The 19,692-nt window shown below is 42.9% G+C and overlaps 1 protein-coding gene across 5 annotated transcripts in view; it reads right to left on the bottom strand.

The window, feature by feature from the left end:
• Nucleotides 1-2,159: 2,159 nt before the first annotated feature.
• The window catches only part of LOC110505830 (uncharacterized), a 63,451-nt gene continuing 45,918 nt past the window's right edge, over nt 2,160-19,692 (bottom strand). For 4 of the 5 annotated variants that reach the window (XR_016492051.1, XM_036963041.2, XM_036963043.2 and 1 more), the window contains one exon: nt 2,160-6,058. Coding sequence is in view for 3 of the 5 variants with exons in the window: in XM_036963041.2 (XP_036818936.2) it covers nt 5,809-6,058 (250 nt within the window). In the remaining 2 variants the exon portion in view is untranslated. The remainder of the gene's footprint in view (nt 6,059-19,692) is intronic. The other variant, XR_016492052.1, reaches the window with a different exon arrangement.

Genomic DNA, 19,692 nt, shown 5'->3' with positions numbered 1-19,692 from the left:
GCAAGGTCTATGAAGACGGCTGCACAGTACTGTCTTTTATCGATGGCGGTTATGATATCGTTTAGTACCTTGAGCGTGGCTGAGGTACACCCGTGACCGGCTCGGAAACCAGATTGCACAGCGGAGAAGGTACGGTGGGATTCAAGATGGTCGGTGATCTGTTTGTTGACTTGGCTTTCGAAGACCTTAGATAGGCAGGGCAGGATGGATATTGGTCTGTAACAGTTTGGGTCCAGGGTGTCGCCCCCTTTGAAGAGGGGGATGACTGCGGCAGCTTTCCAATCCTTGGGGATCTCAGACGATATGAAAGAGAGGTTGAACAGGCTGGTAATAGGGGTTGCGACAATGGCGGCGGATAGTTTCAGGAATAGAGGGTCCAGATTGTCAAGCCCAGCTGATTTGTACGGGTCCAGGTTTTGCAGCTCTTTCAGAACATCTGCTATCTGGATTTGGGTAAAGGAGAACCTGGAGAGGCTTGGGCGAGTAGCTGCGGGGGGGGGGGAGCTGTTGGACGAGGTTGGAGTAGCCAGGCGGAAGGCATGGCCAGCCGTTGAGAAATGCTTGTTGAAGTTTTCGATAATCATGGATTTATCGGTGGTGACCGTGTTACCTAGCCTCAGTGCAGTGGGCAGCTGGGAGGAGGTGCTCTTGTTCTCCATGGACTTCACAGTGTCCCAGAACTTTTTGGAGTTGGAGCTACAAGATGCAAACTTCTGCCTGAAGAAGTTGGCTTTAGCTTTCCTGACTGACTGTGTGTATTGGTTCCTGACTTCCCTGAACAGTTGCATATCGCGGGGACTGTTCGATGTTAGTGCAGTCCGCCACAGGATGTTTTTGTGCTGGTCGAGGGCAGTCAGGTCTGGAGTGAACCAGGGGCTATATCTGTTCTTAGTTCTGCATTTTTTGAACGGAGCATGCTTATCTAAAATGGTGAGGAAGTTACTTTTAAAGAAAGACCAGGCATCCTCAACTGACGGGATGAGGTCAATGTCCTTCCAGGATACCCGGGCCAGGTCGATTAGAAAGGCCTGCTCACAGAAGTGTTTTAGGGAGCGTTTGACAGTGATGAGGGGTGGTCGTTTGACTGCGGCTCCATAGCGGATACAGGCAATGAGGCAGTGATCGCTGAGATCCTGGTTGAAGACAGCGGAGGTGTATTTGGAGGGCCAGTTGGTCAGGATGACGTCAATGAGGGTGCCCTTGTTTACAGAGTTAGGGTTGTACCTGGTGGGTTCCTTGATGATTTGAGTGAGATTGAGGGCATCTAGCTTAGATTGTAGGACTGCCGGGGTGTTAAGCATATCCCAGTTTAGGTCACCTAACAGAACAAACTCTGAAGCTAGATGGGGGGCGATCAATTCACAAATGGTGTCCAGGGCACAGCTGGGAGCTGAGGGGGGTCGGTAGCAGGCGGCAACAGTGAGAGACTTATTTCTGGAGAGAGTAATTTTCAAAATTAGTAGTTCGAACTGTTTGGGTATGGACCTGGAAAGTATGACATTACTTTGCAGGCTATCTCTGCAGTAGACTGCAACTCCCTGCATTTAGGAGGAACACGTGCAGAATAACATGCTAAAATTGAATAAATAAATTCAAAGACATACTACCAAACAGCCACACCAAGCTCCATCCAGACCAACATCCAACCACCAGTTTGGATGTTCCACCAAAACAGCCACATCTGACCAATGACTCTTACAATACAAAGAGTAAATCCAGTATTGTACATAGTATAACATTATTCTAGCTCAATCTGGAATAAAGCTATTTATTTCAGCCAGAAAAAAAAGACAAGAAAAGTCAAATGAACATACAATTTGAAACAATGATGCCCTCTTATGCTTGGGATATGTAAAGGCATGTAAGATTCCTACTACAATACCGCCCCGTAGTGGATCTTAGTAAAATAACAGCTACAGACATGGTGTAGGGTGAAGTTGCCCCAAGACGCTTATCTTGGGTCAGTTTAGCATTTCCCCCACTAATGGTTGGGGTGAAGATTGGCAGAGGGGAAGCTGATCCTAGATCTGCACCTAGAGAAAACTTTACCCTGGAGCCAGACACACACTGAATGAAACAGTGACTCTATGGACTAACCTGGACCCATAACATGTCAGCTTATAGATACTAGCACATTTTGTAAAGGACCAAAACACTTATTTCATGAGTATTGTAACATTTTAATAAACAGTGCTTTCCCCATTTTTTATTACAAAAACACACAGATAGTAAAAATCTAATTTAACCAAATAAGTTACATTGTAGTAAAAAGCACTTGAGATTCCATTCCATTTTACATCCTTAGTGTGAAATGAACCCCCATAGGAAAATAGCATACAAAGTATGCATTCATAGAGTTTAATTCATAGATATTCTTAATGTAAATCAAATGTAAAGTGTTTTATTCCCTTAACTAATTGAATGAAAGTGAATAAGGCTTCCAGCTTCTTGGCCTTTCGTGGCATGCCCTCCCTCAACTTCCTCCTTAATTCTGTTTTACAGTATTAAAATAACATGTCAAAACAAACAGTTCCCCATGACCATCTTGTGGGGAGAAAAATAATAATTAAAAAAAAGGATAAGGAGAGATACATTGAGGTTACAAAAGTAAATAGTCAGGATAAAACCTCTTCTCTCAACTGGCTAAATTATATTTCAGAGTGATATTTGACTAGAAAAAGCAAACTTGCAAGCGGCATTCCACACACTCACAAACACTCCAGAATGCATACACATCACACACTCACAAACACTCCAGAATGCATACACATCACACACTCACAAACACTCCAGAATGCATACACATCACACACTCACAAACACTCCAGAATGATTACACATCACACACTCACAAACACTCCAGAATGCATACACATCACACACTCACAAACACTCCAGAATGCATACACATCACACACTCACAAACACTCCAGAATGATTACACATCACACACTCACAAACACTCCAGAATGCATACACATCACACACTCACAAACACTCCAGAATGCATACACATCACACACTCACTAACACACACACCAGAAGAGGCTGGTGGGAGGAGCTATAGGAGTATGGGCTGTTTGTAATGTCTGGAATGGAATCGCTGGAATGGAGTCAAACACGTTGTTTCTGGTGGTGGCAGGTAGTCTAGGAGATAAGAGCATTGGGCCGGTAACCAAAAGGTTGTTGGTTGGAATTCCTGAGCTGACTAGGCAACAAAATATGTGGATGTGTCCTTGAGCAAGGCACTTAACCCTAATAGCTCCTGTAAGTCGCTCTGGATAAAAGTGTCTGCTAAATTACTACAATGTAAATGTTTGATACGGTTCCATGTATTCCATTACAATGAGCCCGTCCTCCTATAGCCCTCCCCGCCAGCCTCCTCTGACACACACACACAGTGCATAGTACCCAGGTAGGTTTAACTGGGTCCGGTAATTGGAGCTGTTCCTCTCTGCTCCCCACTGTGGCTGACTGCTTAAAGAGAAGAATCTTCAGCCTGCTCGCTTGTTGCCTTGGCGACAGATAGAGTCTGGTCTGGCGCTTGGAGGAGGCAATAGAGATAGAGATATGGAGCTTGGCAGAACGAGATATGTCGACAATAAGATAGTCAGATAGGTAGAGACATCCTTTTCTATAGAATAGGCTATAGAAATAGAATGGACATACCCATTAAAGTCAACATCATTCAACAGTCAACATCATCATGTTTTCCTCACTCTTTCTTCATGCCGTAATGATGTGGTTAGTGCTATCCCAGAATCCTTGGGATGTCCATACCCTAAACCCTAGCTTTAAACCCTCACCCTGACCTTAACCCCTACCCTTACCTTACCTAAACCGTTTTAAATTTGGGTGACATCTGGATACAAGGAATAAGAGGGAGTGTTGTCATCAGGGATCACGTGGTTCTTCTATCTACTGCACATTTACAATTCTGTTTCACATCTCTTCTCTACTCAGACTGTCATTAGATGTAATTCTAAAACCTCACAGTTCAAAGCAGACAGCGAAAGCAATGTCTTAAATAACACTACACTACAGTCAAATGAGAAAGAGATCTCCAAAGCAACCTGCCACAAAAACAATCCAAAATCACAATAATACAAGAGACAACTGTGACATCATTAATAACAATATTATTAACAAAAAACAACATTAACAATTTGATATAATAAGCAAAAAAGCAACAGTAATTTGTTGGATATAAAAATAACCTTTGTAAAATTGATTGTCGTTCATCCAAAGATAAAGTGTTGAAAACATCCAAGGCCTCGACAGTGAGGAGAAACACCACATGATGACTATAAAACAAGTGATCAGGGTAGGGATCCAACTGAGAACAGCACTTGAAACTAAGATGAAACCAGTTCGGTGAACTGAGGACCCGACGCATCTGTGCAAGCTTTTGACAGCCTTGAGTGAGTGAAAAAGTCCCAAACAGGAAAAATACAGAAACTCGCACAACAATGTGTGTTCTGTTCTCTAAATGGTTCCTTCCTTCACATATAGGTAAGCCTCCACACAGGCAGTGTTACGAGAGACGGAAGAAGTGAGACATCCCACTTTTTCTGGTTAATGTATAGTCAATGAACGAAGCGGATCAGACCCAGCTACTAATGCATTGGTGCCTATGGGAGAGCCACCCCCTTAAGCAGACTGGAACTGACCATTTTTTTCAATGGTAAACTGCCTGAGTGGGAAATCTTCATTTATCCACCATCTTTGGTGTTACCACCACATCAGTCTATCTGGGCTTTTCATGACCTGGAAGTCCTTTCAACTTCAATATTGCATGGTCCCAATCACTCATATGGTGTCCTTCTATTCATAATAACATATCAAACTGGAGGATCAGAGAGTAGAGAAAACAGTGGCCACGCCGGGTTGCATTGTGGTTCATGTAGTCTTGCATTGCCAGGCATCACAAACTATTCTAGTTTTTAAAGGCTGGGCTGAGGGTGTGGCTATATAGTTCCCACCTGATGAGTCTGTGTGCTGTGTTGTGATTGGCTGAAAGTGCTGACAGGAAGAGGAAGAAGCCAGGGGTGGATGGCAGACAGGAGAAAGAAAAGTATTGGTGTTAGAGAGAGAGATGGCATGGCTTTCTTTCCTACCCTACTGTGTGCCTGAGAGAGAGTTAACCCCTGAACACTTCACAAGCAGGTTAAAGGGAAGAGGGAGAAAACACGTGAGAGAACTTGTCCCTGAAAGTGTCAAGATAGGAGATCCTGTTCCATGAAACAATAAAAAAAGCAGTTTGTTTATAAAGACAGTTTTTTCCCAGAGAGAAACGCTGCTAAAGCAGGCGTAACAAGAGGGCGTAACAAGAGGGCGTAACTAGAGGGCGTAACAAGAGGGCGTAACAAGAGGGCGTAACTAGAGGGCGTAACAAGAGGGCGTAAAAGGGGGGCGTAACAAGAGGGTGTAAAAGGGGGGCGTAACAAGAGGGCGTAACAAGAGGGCGTAACTAGAGGGCGTAACTAGAGGGCGTAACTAGAGGGCGTAACAAGAGGGCGTAAAAGGGGGGCGTAACAAGAGGGCGTAAAAGGGGGGCGTAACAAGAGGGCGTAACAAGAGGGCGTAAAATGTCCCTTGAGTGTTAGTAGCCGTAGCTGAACACTCAAGGGCGCTAGGGTTCTGAGGCCTCAGAGTTCTGCTCTGTTCTGTTTGTTACCGCTCACCCTGACCGTGGAGAGGGCTGTCTGTCTGTCTGTCTGTCTGTCTGTCTAAGCCAGATAGATTGAGCGTACACTTGCCATAATGGCAAAGACAGGTGGGGTGGGCTCGTTTTCTATCTCTATGGTCTTAGTGCCAGTCCTCATCTTCCTCTTCATCATCATCTTCCTCAGACGAGTCATCGTTTGTGCTGTCTCCTCCGGCTGTGTTCCCCTCCCGTTCTCCGTCCTGCCGGGCGGCCAGTAACGCTGCAGCCTCTGCTGCCGCCTGGGCCGCTGCCCTCTCCTCCGCCTCCTTCTGCCTCAGCGCTGCGGCCTTCTTCTCCTGCTCCGCGTGACTCTTCATGTGGGCACTGCGGCTCTTCACCTTGTAGAAGATCCTAAGGGGAGAAGGAGGAGGAGGAGGAGAGGCTTTCGTATCTGTGGACAAGCACTGTATGGTGTTGGTTTATTGTTCGGTGTAGAAAAATAGGTCCGCACTTCAATTCGAGGAGTGTAGACATTGTCTTTACACAATCACTGTACTGTGTGTGAACCTTGAATCTGAAGGAAGGAGAACTGATGAAGTCCAGATGCCAGAAACATTTGTCCACGTGTAAATGAAATATCAGTTTTCCTCACTTCATAATCTAGGTTCACAAACCATACAGTGCTTGTGCAGAAGAGAAGGTCTGCTCTCGTGGTTTTTCTACGGTGAATCTAGAACTGTGTGATGTGCAACACCATGATAAGGCAGAATACTGCAGAGTAGTCTACAGTATATGGGCCAATGAGGACCCGGATAATGGGCGTGTTGATAATTAGTACACAGTTAGTCGCTGGGCAGAGCTGCATAGACTGGGGGCATGGCATGCCATATCACTGCTGTGTTTCAGTTGCTAGGAGACAGTTGATAATAACAGGACTGCGGTTGCTAAGGGTGAGCTCTTCTATCAAAATCGTCCAACTTTGCTTTATTCCTTCCTGCTCAAACAACCACCAAGGAGCACTTCTCACTATGTTATACACGCATGCACACACACAAACGCACTCACCCACGCACACAAAGTGCTCGGAGTGCTTCTCAAATCAGTGTTTTTGCAACCAACAACATCTCCAATATTTCAACATATCCCAACCAACCAGTAGAAGGCAGTTATCCTGCAGATGTTGTCGATATCTCAGTACCCTTTGATCAAGGTTTCTTCTCCAATTTACAATACACATCACTACTACTAGTCCATACGATTCAGAGTAAACAACTTCTACTTGCAAAACAGCAGGTTGGTATTTATTGTCATGAATCTTGCCCTGGAGGCAGCTCTGCAGAGTGGTCACTAGCTGGCACAGACACAATGTCATAAAATCTGATTTTAAACCTAACATTTACCCTAAACTTAACCACACTGCTAACCCTAATGCCTAACCCTAACCTTAAATTTAGACCAAAAAGCTATTTTTGTCAATGATTTTATTTTTTATACATATATCCAATTTGGACTTTGCAGCTGGCCCAACAAGCAGAAATCGCCCAGTTCTGCCTCAAGGGCAAAATTCATGGTAATAAGCGTCAACCTGCTGCAAAATACAGACAGATGTTTTACACTTTGCAATCAATCAATTGGAATAGCTTTATCCAAATCTTGGATCTCAAGACTATGTTTCTTTTATATGCAAATACCTTTAACCAGAAACCAACTGAGCCTCCAAATACCTTTAAACAGAAACCAACTGAGCTTCCATGTACCTTTAACCAGAAACCAACTGAGCCTCCATGTACCTTTAACCAGAAACCAACTGAGCCTCCATGTACCTTTAACCAGAAACCAACTGAGCTTCCATGTACCTTTAACCAGAAACCAACTGAGCCTCCATGTACCTTTAACCAGAAACCAACTGAGCCTCCAAATACCTTTAAACAGAAACCAACTGAGCTTCCATGTACCTTTAACCAGAAACCAACTGAGCTTCCATGTACCTTTAACCAGAAACCAACTGAGCTTCCATGTACCTTTAACCAGAAACCAACTGAGCTTCCATGTACCTTTAACCAGAAACCAACTGAGCTTCCATGTACCTTTAACCAGAAACCAACTGAGCCTCCAAATACCTTTAAACAGAAACCAACTGAGCTTCCAAGTACCTTTAACCAGAAACCAACTGAGCTTCCATGTACCTTTAACCAGAAACCAACTGAGCTTCCATGTACCTTTAACCAGAAACCAACTGAGCCTCCAAATACCTTTAAACAGAAACCAACTGAGCTTCCATGTACCTTTAACCAGAAACCAACTGAGCCTCCATGTACCTTTAACCAGAAACCAACTGAGCCTCCAAATACCTTTAACCAGAAACCAACTGAGCCTCCAAGTACCTTTAACCAGAAACCAACTGAGCTTCCATGTACCTTTAACCAGAAACCAACTGAGCCTCCAAATACCTTTAACCAGAAACCAACTGAGCCTCCATGTACCTTTAACCAGAAACCAACTGAGCTTCCAAATACAGTACCTTTAACCATAAACCAACTGAGCTTCCAAGTACCTTTAACCAGAAACCAACTGAGCCTCCAAATACAATACCTTTAACCAGAAACCAACTGAGCCTCCAAATACAGTACCTTTAACCAGAAACCAACTGAGCCTCCAAATACATTTAACCAGAAACCAACTGAGCTTCCAAGTACCTTTAACCAGAAACCAACTGAGCCTCCATGTACCTTTAACCAGAAACCAACTGAGCGTCCATGTACCTTTAACCAGAAACCAACTGAGCCTCCATGTACCTTTAACCAGAAACCAACTGAGCTTCCATGTACCTTTAACCAGAAACCAACTGAGCTTCCAAATACAGTACCTTTAACCAGAAACCAACTGAGCCTCCAAGTACCTTTAACCAGAAACCAACTGAGCCTCCAAGTACCTTTAACCAGAAACCAACTGAGCCTCCAAATACCTTTAACCAGAAACCAACTGAGCCTCCAAATACATTACCTTTAACCAGAAACCAACTGAGCCTCCAAATACAGTACCTTTAACCAGAAACCAACTGAGCCTCCAAATACAGTACCTTTAACCAGAAACCAACTGAGCCTCCAAATACAGTACCTTTAACCAGAAACCAACTGAGTCTCCAAGTACCTTTAACCAGAAACCAACTGAGCCCCCAAGTACCTTTAACCAGAAACCAACTGAGCCTCCAAGTACCTTTAACCAGAAACCAACTGAGCCTCCAAATACCTTTAACCAGAAACCAACTGAGCCTCCAAATACAGTACCTTTAACCAGAAACCAACTGAGCCTCCAAATACAGTACCTTTAACCAGAAACCAACTGAGCTTCCATGTACCTTTAACCAGAAACCAACTGAGCCTCCAAGTACCTTTAACCAGAAACCAACTGAGCCTCCAAGTACCTTTAACCAGAAACCAACTGAGCTTCCATGTACCTTTAACCAGAAACCAACTGAGCTTCCATGTACCTTTAACCAGAAACCAACTGAGCCTCCAAATATAATACCTTTAACCAGAAACCAACTGAGCTTCCATGTACCTTTAACCAGAAACCAACTGAGCCTCCAAGTACCTTTAACCAGAAACCAACTGAGCCTCCAAGTACCTTTAACCAGAAACCAACTGAGCCTCCAAATACCTTTAACCAGAAACCAACTGAGCTTCCATGTACCTTTAACCAGAAACCAGCTGAGCTTCCATGTACCTTTAACCAGAAACCAACTGAGCTTCCAAATACATTACCTTTAACCAGAAACCAACTGAGCTTCCAAGTACCTTTAACCAGAAACCAACTGAGCTTCCATGTACCTTTAACCAGAAACCAACTGAGCCTCCAAGTACCTTTAACCAGAAACCAACTGAGCCTCCCAATACAGTACCTTTAACCAGAAACCAACTGAGCCTCCAAATACCTTTAACCAGAAACCAACTGAGCTTCCATGTACCTTTAACCAGAAACCAGCTGAGCTTCCATGTACCTTTAACCAGAAACCAACTGAGCCTCCAAATACCTTTAACCAGAAACCAACTGAGCTTCCATGTACCTTTAACCAGAAACCAGCTGAGCTTCCATGTACCTTTAACCAGAAACCAACTGAGCCTCCATGTACCTTTAACCAGAAACCAACTGAGCTTCCATGTACCTTTAACCAGAAACCAACTGAGCTTCCAAGTACCTTTAACCAGAAACCAACTGAGCCTCCATGTACCTTTAACCAGAAACCAACTGAGCTTCCATGTACCTTTAACCAGAAACCAACTGGGCTTCCATGTACCTTTAACCAGAAACCAACTGAGCCTCCATGTACCTTTAACCAGAAACCAACTGAGCTTCCATGTACCTTTAACCAGAAACCAACTGAGCTTCCAAATACAGTACCTTTAACCAGAAACCAACTGAACTTCCATGTACCTTTAACCAGAAACCAACTGAGCTTCCATGTACCTTTAACCAGAAACCAACTGAGCTTCCATGTACCTTTAACCAGAAACCAGCTGAGCTTCCAAGTACCTTTAACCAGAAACCAACTGAGCTTCCAAATACCTTTAACCAGAAACCAACTGAGCTTCCAAATACAATACCTTTAACCAGAAACCAACTGAGCTTCCAAATACAATACCTTTAACCAGAAACCAACTGAGCTTCCAAATACAGTACCTTTAACCAGAAACCAACTAAGCCTCCAAGTACCTTTAACCAGAAACCAACTGAGCTTCCAAATACAGTACATTTAACCAGAAACCAACTGAGCCTCCATGTACCTTTAACCAGAAACCAACTGAGCTTCCATGTACCTTTAACCAGAAACCAACTGAGCTTCCAAATACAGTACCTTTAACCAGAAACCAACTGATCTTCTAAGTACCTTTAACCAGAAACCAACTGAGCTTCCAAGTACCTTTAACCAGAAACCAACTGAGCCTCCAAATACAATACCTTTAACCAGAAACCAACTGAGCTTCCAAATACAGTACCTTTAACCAGAAACCAACTGAGCCTCCAAATACAATACCTTTAACCAGAAACCAACTGAGCTTCTAAGTACCTTTAACCAGAAACCAACTGAGCTTCCAAATACAGTACCTTTAACCAGAAACCAACTGAGCTTCTAAGTACCTTTAACCAGAAACCAACTGAGCTTCCAAATACAGTACCTTTAACCAGAAACCAACTGAGCCTCCATGTACCTTTAACCAGAAACCAACTGAGCTTCCATGTACCTTTAACCAGAAACCAACTGAGCTTCCATGTACCTTTAACCAGAAACCAACTGAGCTTCCAAATACAGTACCTTTAACCAGAAACCAACTGAGCTTCTAAGTACCTTTAACCAGAAACCAACTGAGCTTCCATGTACCTTTAACCAGAAACCAACTGAGCCTCCAAGTACCTTTAACCAGAAACCAACTGAGCTTCCATGTACCTTTAACCAGAAACCAACTGAGCTTCCAAATACAGTACCTTTAACCAGAAACCAACTGAGCCTCCAAATACAGTACCTTTAACCAGAAACCAACTGAGCTTCCAAATACAGTACCTTTAACCAGAAACCAACTGAGCTTCCAAATACAGTACCTTTAACCAGAAACCAACTGAGCCTCCAAATACAGTACCTTTAACCAGAAACCAACTGAGCTTCCAAATACAGTACCTTTAACCAGAAACCAACTGAGCCTCCAAATACAGTACCTTTAACCAGAAACCAACTGAGCCTCCAAATACAGTACCTTTAACCAGAAACCAACTGAGCTTCCAAATACAGTACCTTTAACCAGAAACCAACTGAGCTTACAAATACATTACCTTTAACCAGAAACCAACTGAGCCTCCAAATACAGTACCTTTAACCAGAAACCAACAGAGCTGCCATGTACCTTTAACCAGAAACCAACTGAGCTTCCAAGTACCTTTAACCAGAAACCAACTGAGCCTCCAAATACAGTACCTTTAACCAGAAACCAACTGAGCTTCCAAATACAGTACCTTTAACCAGAAACCAACTGAGCCTCCAAATACAGTACCTTTAACCAGAAACCAACTGAGCCTCCAAATACATTTAACCAGAAACCAACTGAGCCTCCAAATACATTTAACCAGAAACCAACTGAGCCTCCATGTACCTTTAACCAGAAACCAACTGAGCCTCCAAATACATTACCTTTAACCAGAAACCAACTGAGCCTCCAAATACATTACCTTTAACCAGAAACCAACTGAGCCTCCAAATACAGTACCTTTAACCAGAAACCAACTAAGCCTCCAAATACATTACCTTTAACCAGAAACCAACTGAGCCTCCAAATACAGTACCTTTAACCAGAAACCAACTGAGCCACCAAATACAGTACCTTTAACCAGAAACCAACTGAGCCTCCATGTACCTTTAACCAGAAACCAACTGAGCCTCCAAATACATTACCTTTAACTAGAAACCAACTGAGCCTCCAAAGACAGTACCTTTAACCAGAAACGAACTGAGCCTCCAAATACAGTACCTTTAACCAGAAACCAACTGAGCCTCCATGTACCTTTAACCAGAAACCAACTGAGCCTCCATGTACCTTTAACCAGAAACCAACTGAGCCTCCAAATACAGTACATTTAACCAGAAACCAACTGAGCTTCCATGTACCTTTAACCAGAAACCAACTGAGCCTCCAAATACCTTTAACCAGAAACCAACTGAGCCTCCAAATACAGTACCTTTAACCAGAAACCAACTGAGCTTCTAAGTACCTTTAACCAGAAACCAACTGAGCTTCCAAGTACCTTTAACCAGAAACCAACTGAGCTTCCAAATACCTTTAACCAGAAACCAACTGAGCCTCCAAATACAGTACCTTTAACCAGAAACCAACTGAGCTTCCATGTACCTTTAAACAGAAACCAACTGAGCTTCCAAATACCTTTAAACAGAAACCAACTGAGCTTCCAAGTACCTTTAACCAGAAACCAACTGAGCCTCCATGTACCTTTAACCAGAAACCAACTGAGCCTCCATGTACCTTTAACCAGAAACCAACTGAGCCTCCATGTACCTTTAACCAGAAACCAACTGAGCCTCCAAATACCTTTAAACAGAAACCAACTGAGCTTCCAAGTACCTTTAACCAGAAACCAACTGAGCCTCCATGTACCTTTAACCAGAAACCAACTGAGCTTCCATGTACCTTTAACCAGAAACCAACTGAGCCTCCAAATACCTTTAAACAGAAACCAACTGAGCTTCCATGTACCTTTAACCAGAAACCAACTGAGCCTCCATGTACCTTTAACCAGAAACCAACTGAGCCTCCATGTACCTTTAACCAGAAACCAACTGAGCTTCCATGTACCTTTAACCAGAAACCAACTGAGCTTCCATGTACCTTTAACCAGAAACCAACTGAGCCTCCATGTACCTTTAACCAGAAACCAACTGAGCCTCCAAATACCTTTAAACAGAAACCAACTGAGCTTCCAAGTACCTTTAACCAGAAACCAACTGAGCCTCCATGTACCTTTAACCAGAAACCAACTGAGCTTCCATGTACCTTTAACCAGAAACCAACTGAGCTTCCATGTACCTTTAACCAGAAACCAACTGAGCCTCCATGTACCTTTAACCAGAAACCAACTGAGCTTCCAAATACAGTACCTTTAACCAGAAACCAACTGAGCTTCCAAGTACCTTTAAACAGAAACCAACTGAGCTTCCATGTACCTTTAACCAGAAACCAACTGAGCCTCCATGTACCTTTAACCAGAAACCAACTGAGCCTCCATGTACCTTTAACCAGAAACCAACTGAGCTTCCATGTACCTTTAACCAGAAACCAACTGAGCCTCCATGTACCTTTAACCAGAAACCAACTGAGCTTCCAAATACAGTACCTTTAACCAGAAACCAACTGAACTTCCATGTACCTTTAACCAGAAACCAACTGAGCTTCCATGTACCTTTAACCAGAAACCAACTGAGCTTCCATGTACCTTTAACCAGAAACCAACTGAGCTTCCATGTACCTTTAACCAGAAACCAACTGAGCTTCCAAATACAGTACCTTTAACCAGAAACCAACTGAGCCTCCAAGTACCTTTAACCAGAAACCAACTGAGCCTCCATGTACCTTTAACCAGAAACCAACTGAGCCTCCAAATACAGTACCTTTAACCAGAAACCAACTGAGCTTCCAAATACAGTACCTTTAACCAGAAACCAACTGAGCTTCCAAATACAGTACCTTTAACCAGAAACCAACTGAGCCTCCAAATACAGTACCTTTAACCAGAAACCAACTGAGCCTCCAAATACAGTACCTTTAACCAGAAACCAACTGAGCCTCCAAATACAGTACCTTTAACCAGAAACCAACTGAGCTTCCAAATACAGTACCTTTAACCAGAAACCAACTGAGCCTCCAAATACAGTACCTTTAAACAGAAACCAACTGAGCCTCCATGTACCTTTAACCAGAAACCAACTGAGCTTCCATGTACCTTTAACCAGAAACCAACTGGGCTTCCATGTACCTTTAACCAGAAACCAACTGAGCCTCCATGTACCTTTAACCAGAAACCAACTGAGCTTCCATGTACCTTTAACCAGAAACCAACTGAGCTTCCAAATACAGTACCTTTAACCAGAAACCAACTGAACTTCCATGTACCTTTAACCAGAAACCAACTGAGCTTCCATGTACCTTTAACCAGAAACCAACTGAGCTTCCATGTACCTTTAACCAGAAACCAGCTGAGCTTCCAAGTACCTTTAACCAGAAACCAACTGAGCTTCCAAATACCTTTAACCAGAAACCAACTGAGCTTCCAAATACAATACCTTTAACCAGAAACCAACTGAGCCTCCATGTACCTTTAACCAGAAACCAACTGAGCCTCCATGTACCTTTAACCAGAAACCAACTGAGCCTCCAAATACCTTTAAACAGAAACCAACTGAGCTTCCAAGTACCTTTAACCAGAAACCAACTGAGCCTCCATGTACCTTTAACCAGAAACCAACTGAGCTTCCATGTACCTTTAACCAGAAACCAACTGAGCCTCCAAATACCTTTAAACAGAAACCAACTGAGCTTCCATGTACCTTTAACCAGAAACCAACTGAGCCTCCATGTACCTTTAACCAGAAACCAACTGAGCCTCCATGTACCTTTAACCAGAAACCAACTGAGCTTCCATGTACCTTTAACCAGAAACCAACTGAGCTTCCATGTACCTTTAACCAGAAACCAACTGAGCCTCCATGTACCTTTAACCAGAAACCAACTGAGCCTCCAAATACCTTTAAACAGAAACCAACTGAGCTTCCAAGTACCTTTAACCAGAAACCAACTGAGCCTCCATGTACCTTTAACCAGAAACCAACTGAGCTTCCATGTACCTTTAACCAGAAACCAACTGAGCTTCCATGTACCTTTAACCAGAAACCAACTGAGCCTCCATGTACCTTTAACCAGAAACCAACTGAGCTTCCAAATACAGTACCTTTAACCAGAAACCAACTGAGCTTCCAAGTACCTTTAAACAGAAACCAACTGAGCTTCCATGTACCTTTAACCAGAAACCAACTGAGCCTCCATGTACCTTTAACCAGAAACCAACTGAGCCTCCATGTACCTTTAACCAGAAACCAACTGAGCTTCCATGTACCTTTAACCAGAAACCAACTGAGCCTCCATGTACCTTTAACCAGAAACCAACTGAGCTTCCAAATACAGTACCTTTAACCAGAAACCAACTGAACTTCCATGTACCTTTAACCAGAAACCAACTGAGCTTCCATGTACCTTTAACCAGAAACCAACTGAGCTTCCATGTACCTTTAACCAGAAACCAACTGAGCTTCCATGTACCTTTAACCAGAAACCAACTGAGCTTCCAAATACAGTACCTTTAACCAGAAACCAACTGAGCCTCCAAGTACCTTTAACCAGAAACCAACTGAGCCTCCATGTACCTTTAACCAGAAACCAACTGAGCCTCCAAATACAGTACCTTTAACCAGAAACCAACTGAGCTTCCAAATACAGTACCTTTAACCAGAAACCAACTGAGCTTCCAAATACAGTACCTTTAACCAGAAACCAACTGAGCCTCCAAATACAGTACCTTTAACCAGAAACCAACTGAGCCTCCAAATACAGTACCTTTAACCAGAAACCAACTGAGCCTCCAAATACAGTACCTTTAACCAGAAACCAACTGAGCTTCCAAATACAGTACCTTTAACCAGAAACCAACTGAGCCTCCAAATACAGTACCTTTAAACAGAAACCAACTGAGCCTCCATGTACCTTTAACCAGAAACCAACTGAGCTTCCATGTACCTTTAACCAGAAACCAACTGGGCTTCCATGTACCTTTAACCAGAAACCAACTGAGCCTCCATGTACCTTTAACCAGAAACCAACTGAGCTTCCATGTACCTTTAACCAGAAACCAACTGAGCTTCCAAATACAGTACCTTTAACCAGAAACCAACTGAACTTCCATGTACCTTTAACCAGAAACCAACTGAGCTTCCATGTACCTTTAACCAGAAACCAACTGAGCTTCCATGTACCTTTAACCAGAAACCAGCTGAGCTTCCAAGTACCTTTAACCAGAAACCAACTGAGCTTCCAAATACCTTTAACCAGAAACCAACTGAGCTTCCAAATACAATACCTTTAACCAGAAACCAACTGAGCTTCCAAATACAGTACCTTTAACCAGAAACCAACTGAGCTTCCAAATACAGTACCTTTAACCAGAAACCAACTAAGCCTCCAAATACCTTTAACCAGAAACCAACTGAGCTTCCAAATACAGTACATTTAACCAGAAACCAACTGAGCCTCCATGTACCTTTAACCAGAAACCAACTGAGCTTCCATGTACCTTTAACCAGAAACCAACTGAGCTTCCAAATACAGTACCTTTAACCAGAAACCAACTGATCTTCTAAGTACCTTTAACCAGAAACCAACTGAGCTTCCAAGTACCTTTAACCAGAAACCAACTGAGCCTCCAAATACAATACCTTTAACCAGAAACCAACTGAGCTTCCAAATACAGTACCTTTAACCAGAAACCAACTGAGCCTCCAAATACAATACCTTTAACCAGAAACCAACTGAGCTTCTAAGTACCTTTAACCAGAAACCAACTGAGCTTCCAAATACAGTACCTTTAACCAGAAACCAACTGAGCTTCTAAGTACCTTTAACCAGAAACCAACTGAGCTTCCAAATACAGTACCTTTAACCAGAAACCAACTGAGCCTCCATGTACCTTTAACCAGAAACCAACTGAGCTTCCATGTACCTTTAACCAGAAACCAACTGAGCTTCCATGTACCTTTAACCAGAAACCAACTGAGCTTCCAAATACAGTACCTTTAACCAGAAACCAACTGAGCTTCTAAGTACCTTTAACCAGAAACCAACTGAGCTTCCATGTACCTTTAACCAGAAACCAACTGAGCCTCCAAGTACCTTTAACCAGAAACCAACTGAGCTTCCATGTACCTTTAACCAGAAACCAACTGAGCCTCCAAATACAATACCTTTAACCAGAAACCAACTGAGCTTCCAAATACAGTACCTTTAACCAGAAACCAACTGAGCTTCCAAATACAGTACCTTTAACCAGAAACCAACTGAGCCTCCAAATACAGTACCTTTAACCAGAAACCAACTGAGCTTCCAAATACAGTACCTTTAACCAGAAACCAACTGAGCTTCCAAATACAGTACCTTTAACCAGAAACCAACTGAGCCTCCAAATACAGTACCTTTAACCAGAAACCAACTGAGCTTCCAAATACAGTACCTTTAACCAGAAACCAACTGAGCCTCCAAATACAGTACCTTTAACCAGAAACCAACTGAGCCTCCAAATACAGTACCTTTAACCAGAAACCAACTGAGCTTCCAAATACAGTACCTTTAACCAGAAACCAACTGAGCTTACAAATACATTACCTTTAACCAGAAACCAACTGAGCCTCCAAATACAGTACCTTTAACCAGAAACCAACAGAGCTTCCATGTACCTTTAACCAGAAACCAACTGAGCTTCCAAGTACCTTTAACCAGAAACCAACTGAGCCTCCAAATACAGTACCTTTAACCAGAAACCAACTGAGCTTCCAAATACAGTACCTTTAACCAGAAACCAACTGAGCCTCCAAATACAGTACCTTTAACCAGAAACCAACTGAGCCTCCAAATACATTTAACCAGAAACCAACTGAGCCTCCAAATACATTTAACCAGAAACCAACTGAGCCTTCATGTACCTTTAACCAGAAACCAACTGAGCCTCCAAATACATTACCTTTAACCAGAAACCAACTGAGCCTCCAAATACATTACCTTTAACCAGAAACCAACTGAGCCTCCAAATACAGTACCTTTAACCAGAAACCAACTAAGCCTCCAAATACATTACCTTTAACCAGAAACCAACTGAGCCTCCAAATACAGTACCTTTAACCAGAAACCAACTGAGCCACCAAATACAGTACCTTTAACCAGAAACCAACTGAGCCTCCATGTACCTTTAACCAGAAACCAACTGAGCCTCCAAATACATTACCTTTAACCAGAAACCAACTGAGCCTCCAAAGACAGTACCTTTAACCAGAAACCAACTGAGCCTCCAAATACAGTACCTTTAACCAGAAACCAACTGAGCCTCCATGTACCTTTAACCAGAAACCAACTGAGCCTCCATGTACCTTTAACCAGAAACCAACTGAGCCTCCAAATACAGTACATTTAACCAGAAACCAACTGAGCTTCCATGTACCTTTAACCAGAAACCAACTGAGCCTCCAAATACCTTTAACCAGAAACCAACTGAGCCTCCAAATACAGTACCTTTAACCAGAAACCAACTGAGCTTCTAAGTACCTTTAACCAGAAACCAACTGAGCTTCCAAGTACCTTTAACCAGAAACCAACTGAGCTTCCAAATACCTTTAACCAGAAACCAACTGAGCCTCCAAGTACCTTTAACCAGAAACCAACTGAGCCTCCATGTACCTTTAACCAGAAACCAACTGAGCCTCCATGTACCTTTAACCAGAAACCAACTGAGCCTCCATGTACCTTTAACCAGAAACCAACTGAGCCTCCAAATACCTTTAAACAGAAACCAACTGAGCTTCCAAGTACCTTTAACCAGAAACCAACTGAGCCTCCATGTACCTTTAACCAGAAACCAACTGAGCCTCCAAATACCTTTAAACAGAAACCAACTGAGCTTCCAAGTACCTTTAACCAGAAACCAACTGAGCCTCCATGTACCTTTAACCAGAAACCAACTGAGCTTCCATGTACCTTTAACCAGAAACCAACTGAGCCTCCAAATACCTTTAAACAGAAACCAACTGAGCTTCCATGTACCTTTAACCAGAAACCAACTGAGCCTCCATGTACCTTTAACCAGAAACCAACTGAGCCTCCATGTACCTTTAACCAGAAACCAACTGAGCTTCCATGTACCTTTAACCAGAAACCAACTGAGCTTCCATGTACCTTTAACCAGAAACCAACTGAGCCTCCATGTACCTTTAACCAGAAACCAACTGAGCCTCCAAATACCTTTAAACAGAAACCAACTGAGCTTCCAAGTACCTTTAACCAGAAACCAACTGAGCCTCCATGTACCTTTAACCAGAAACCAACTGAGCTTCCATGTACCTTTAACCAGAAACCAACTGAGCCTCCATGTACCTTTAACCAGAAACCAACTGAGCTTCCAAATACAGTACCTTTAACCAGAAACCAACTGAGCTTCCAAGTACCTTTAAACAGAAACCAACTGAGCTTCCATGTACCTTTAACCAGAAACCAACTGAGCCTCCATGTACCTTTAACCAGAAACCAACTGAGCCTCCATGTACCTTTAACCAGAAACCAACTGAGCTTCCATGTACCTTTAACCAGAAACCAACTGAGCCTCCATGTACCTTTAACCAGAAACCAACTGAGCTTCCAAATACAGTACCTTTAACCAGAAACCAACTGAACTTC

This window comes from Oncorhynchus mykiss, chromosome 25 (assembly GCF_057628025.1).
Source record: "Oncorhynchus mykiss isolate SJ-2025 chromosome 25, ASM5762802v1, whole genome shotgun sequence".
NCBI lineage: Eukaryota > Metazoa > Chordata > Actinopteri > Salmoniformes > Salmonidae > Oncorhynchus > Oncorhynchus mykiss.
The sequence above is the reverse complement of the archived record's forward strand: the minus strand, read 5'-3'. Positions and strand labels throughout refer to the sequence as shown.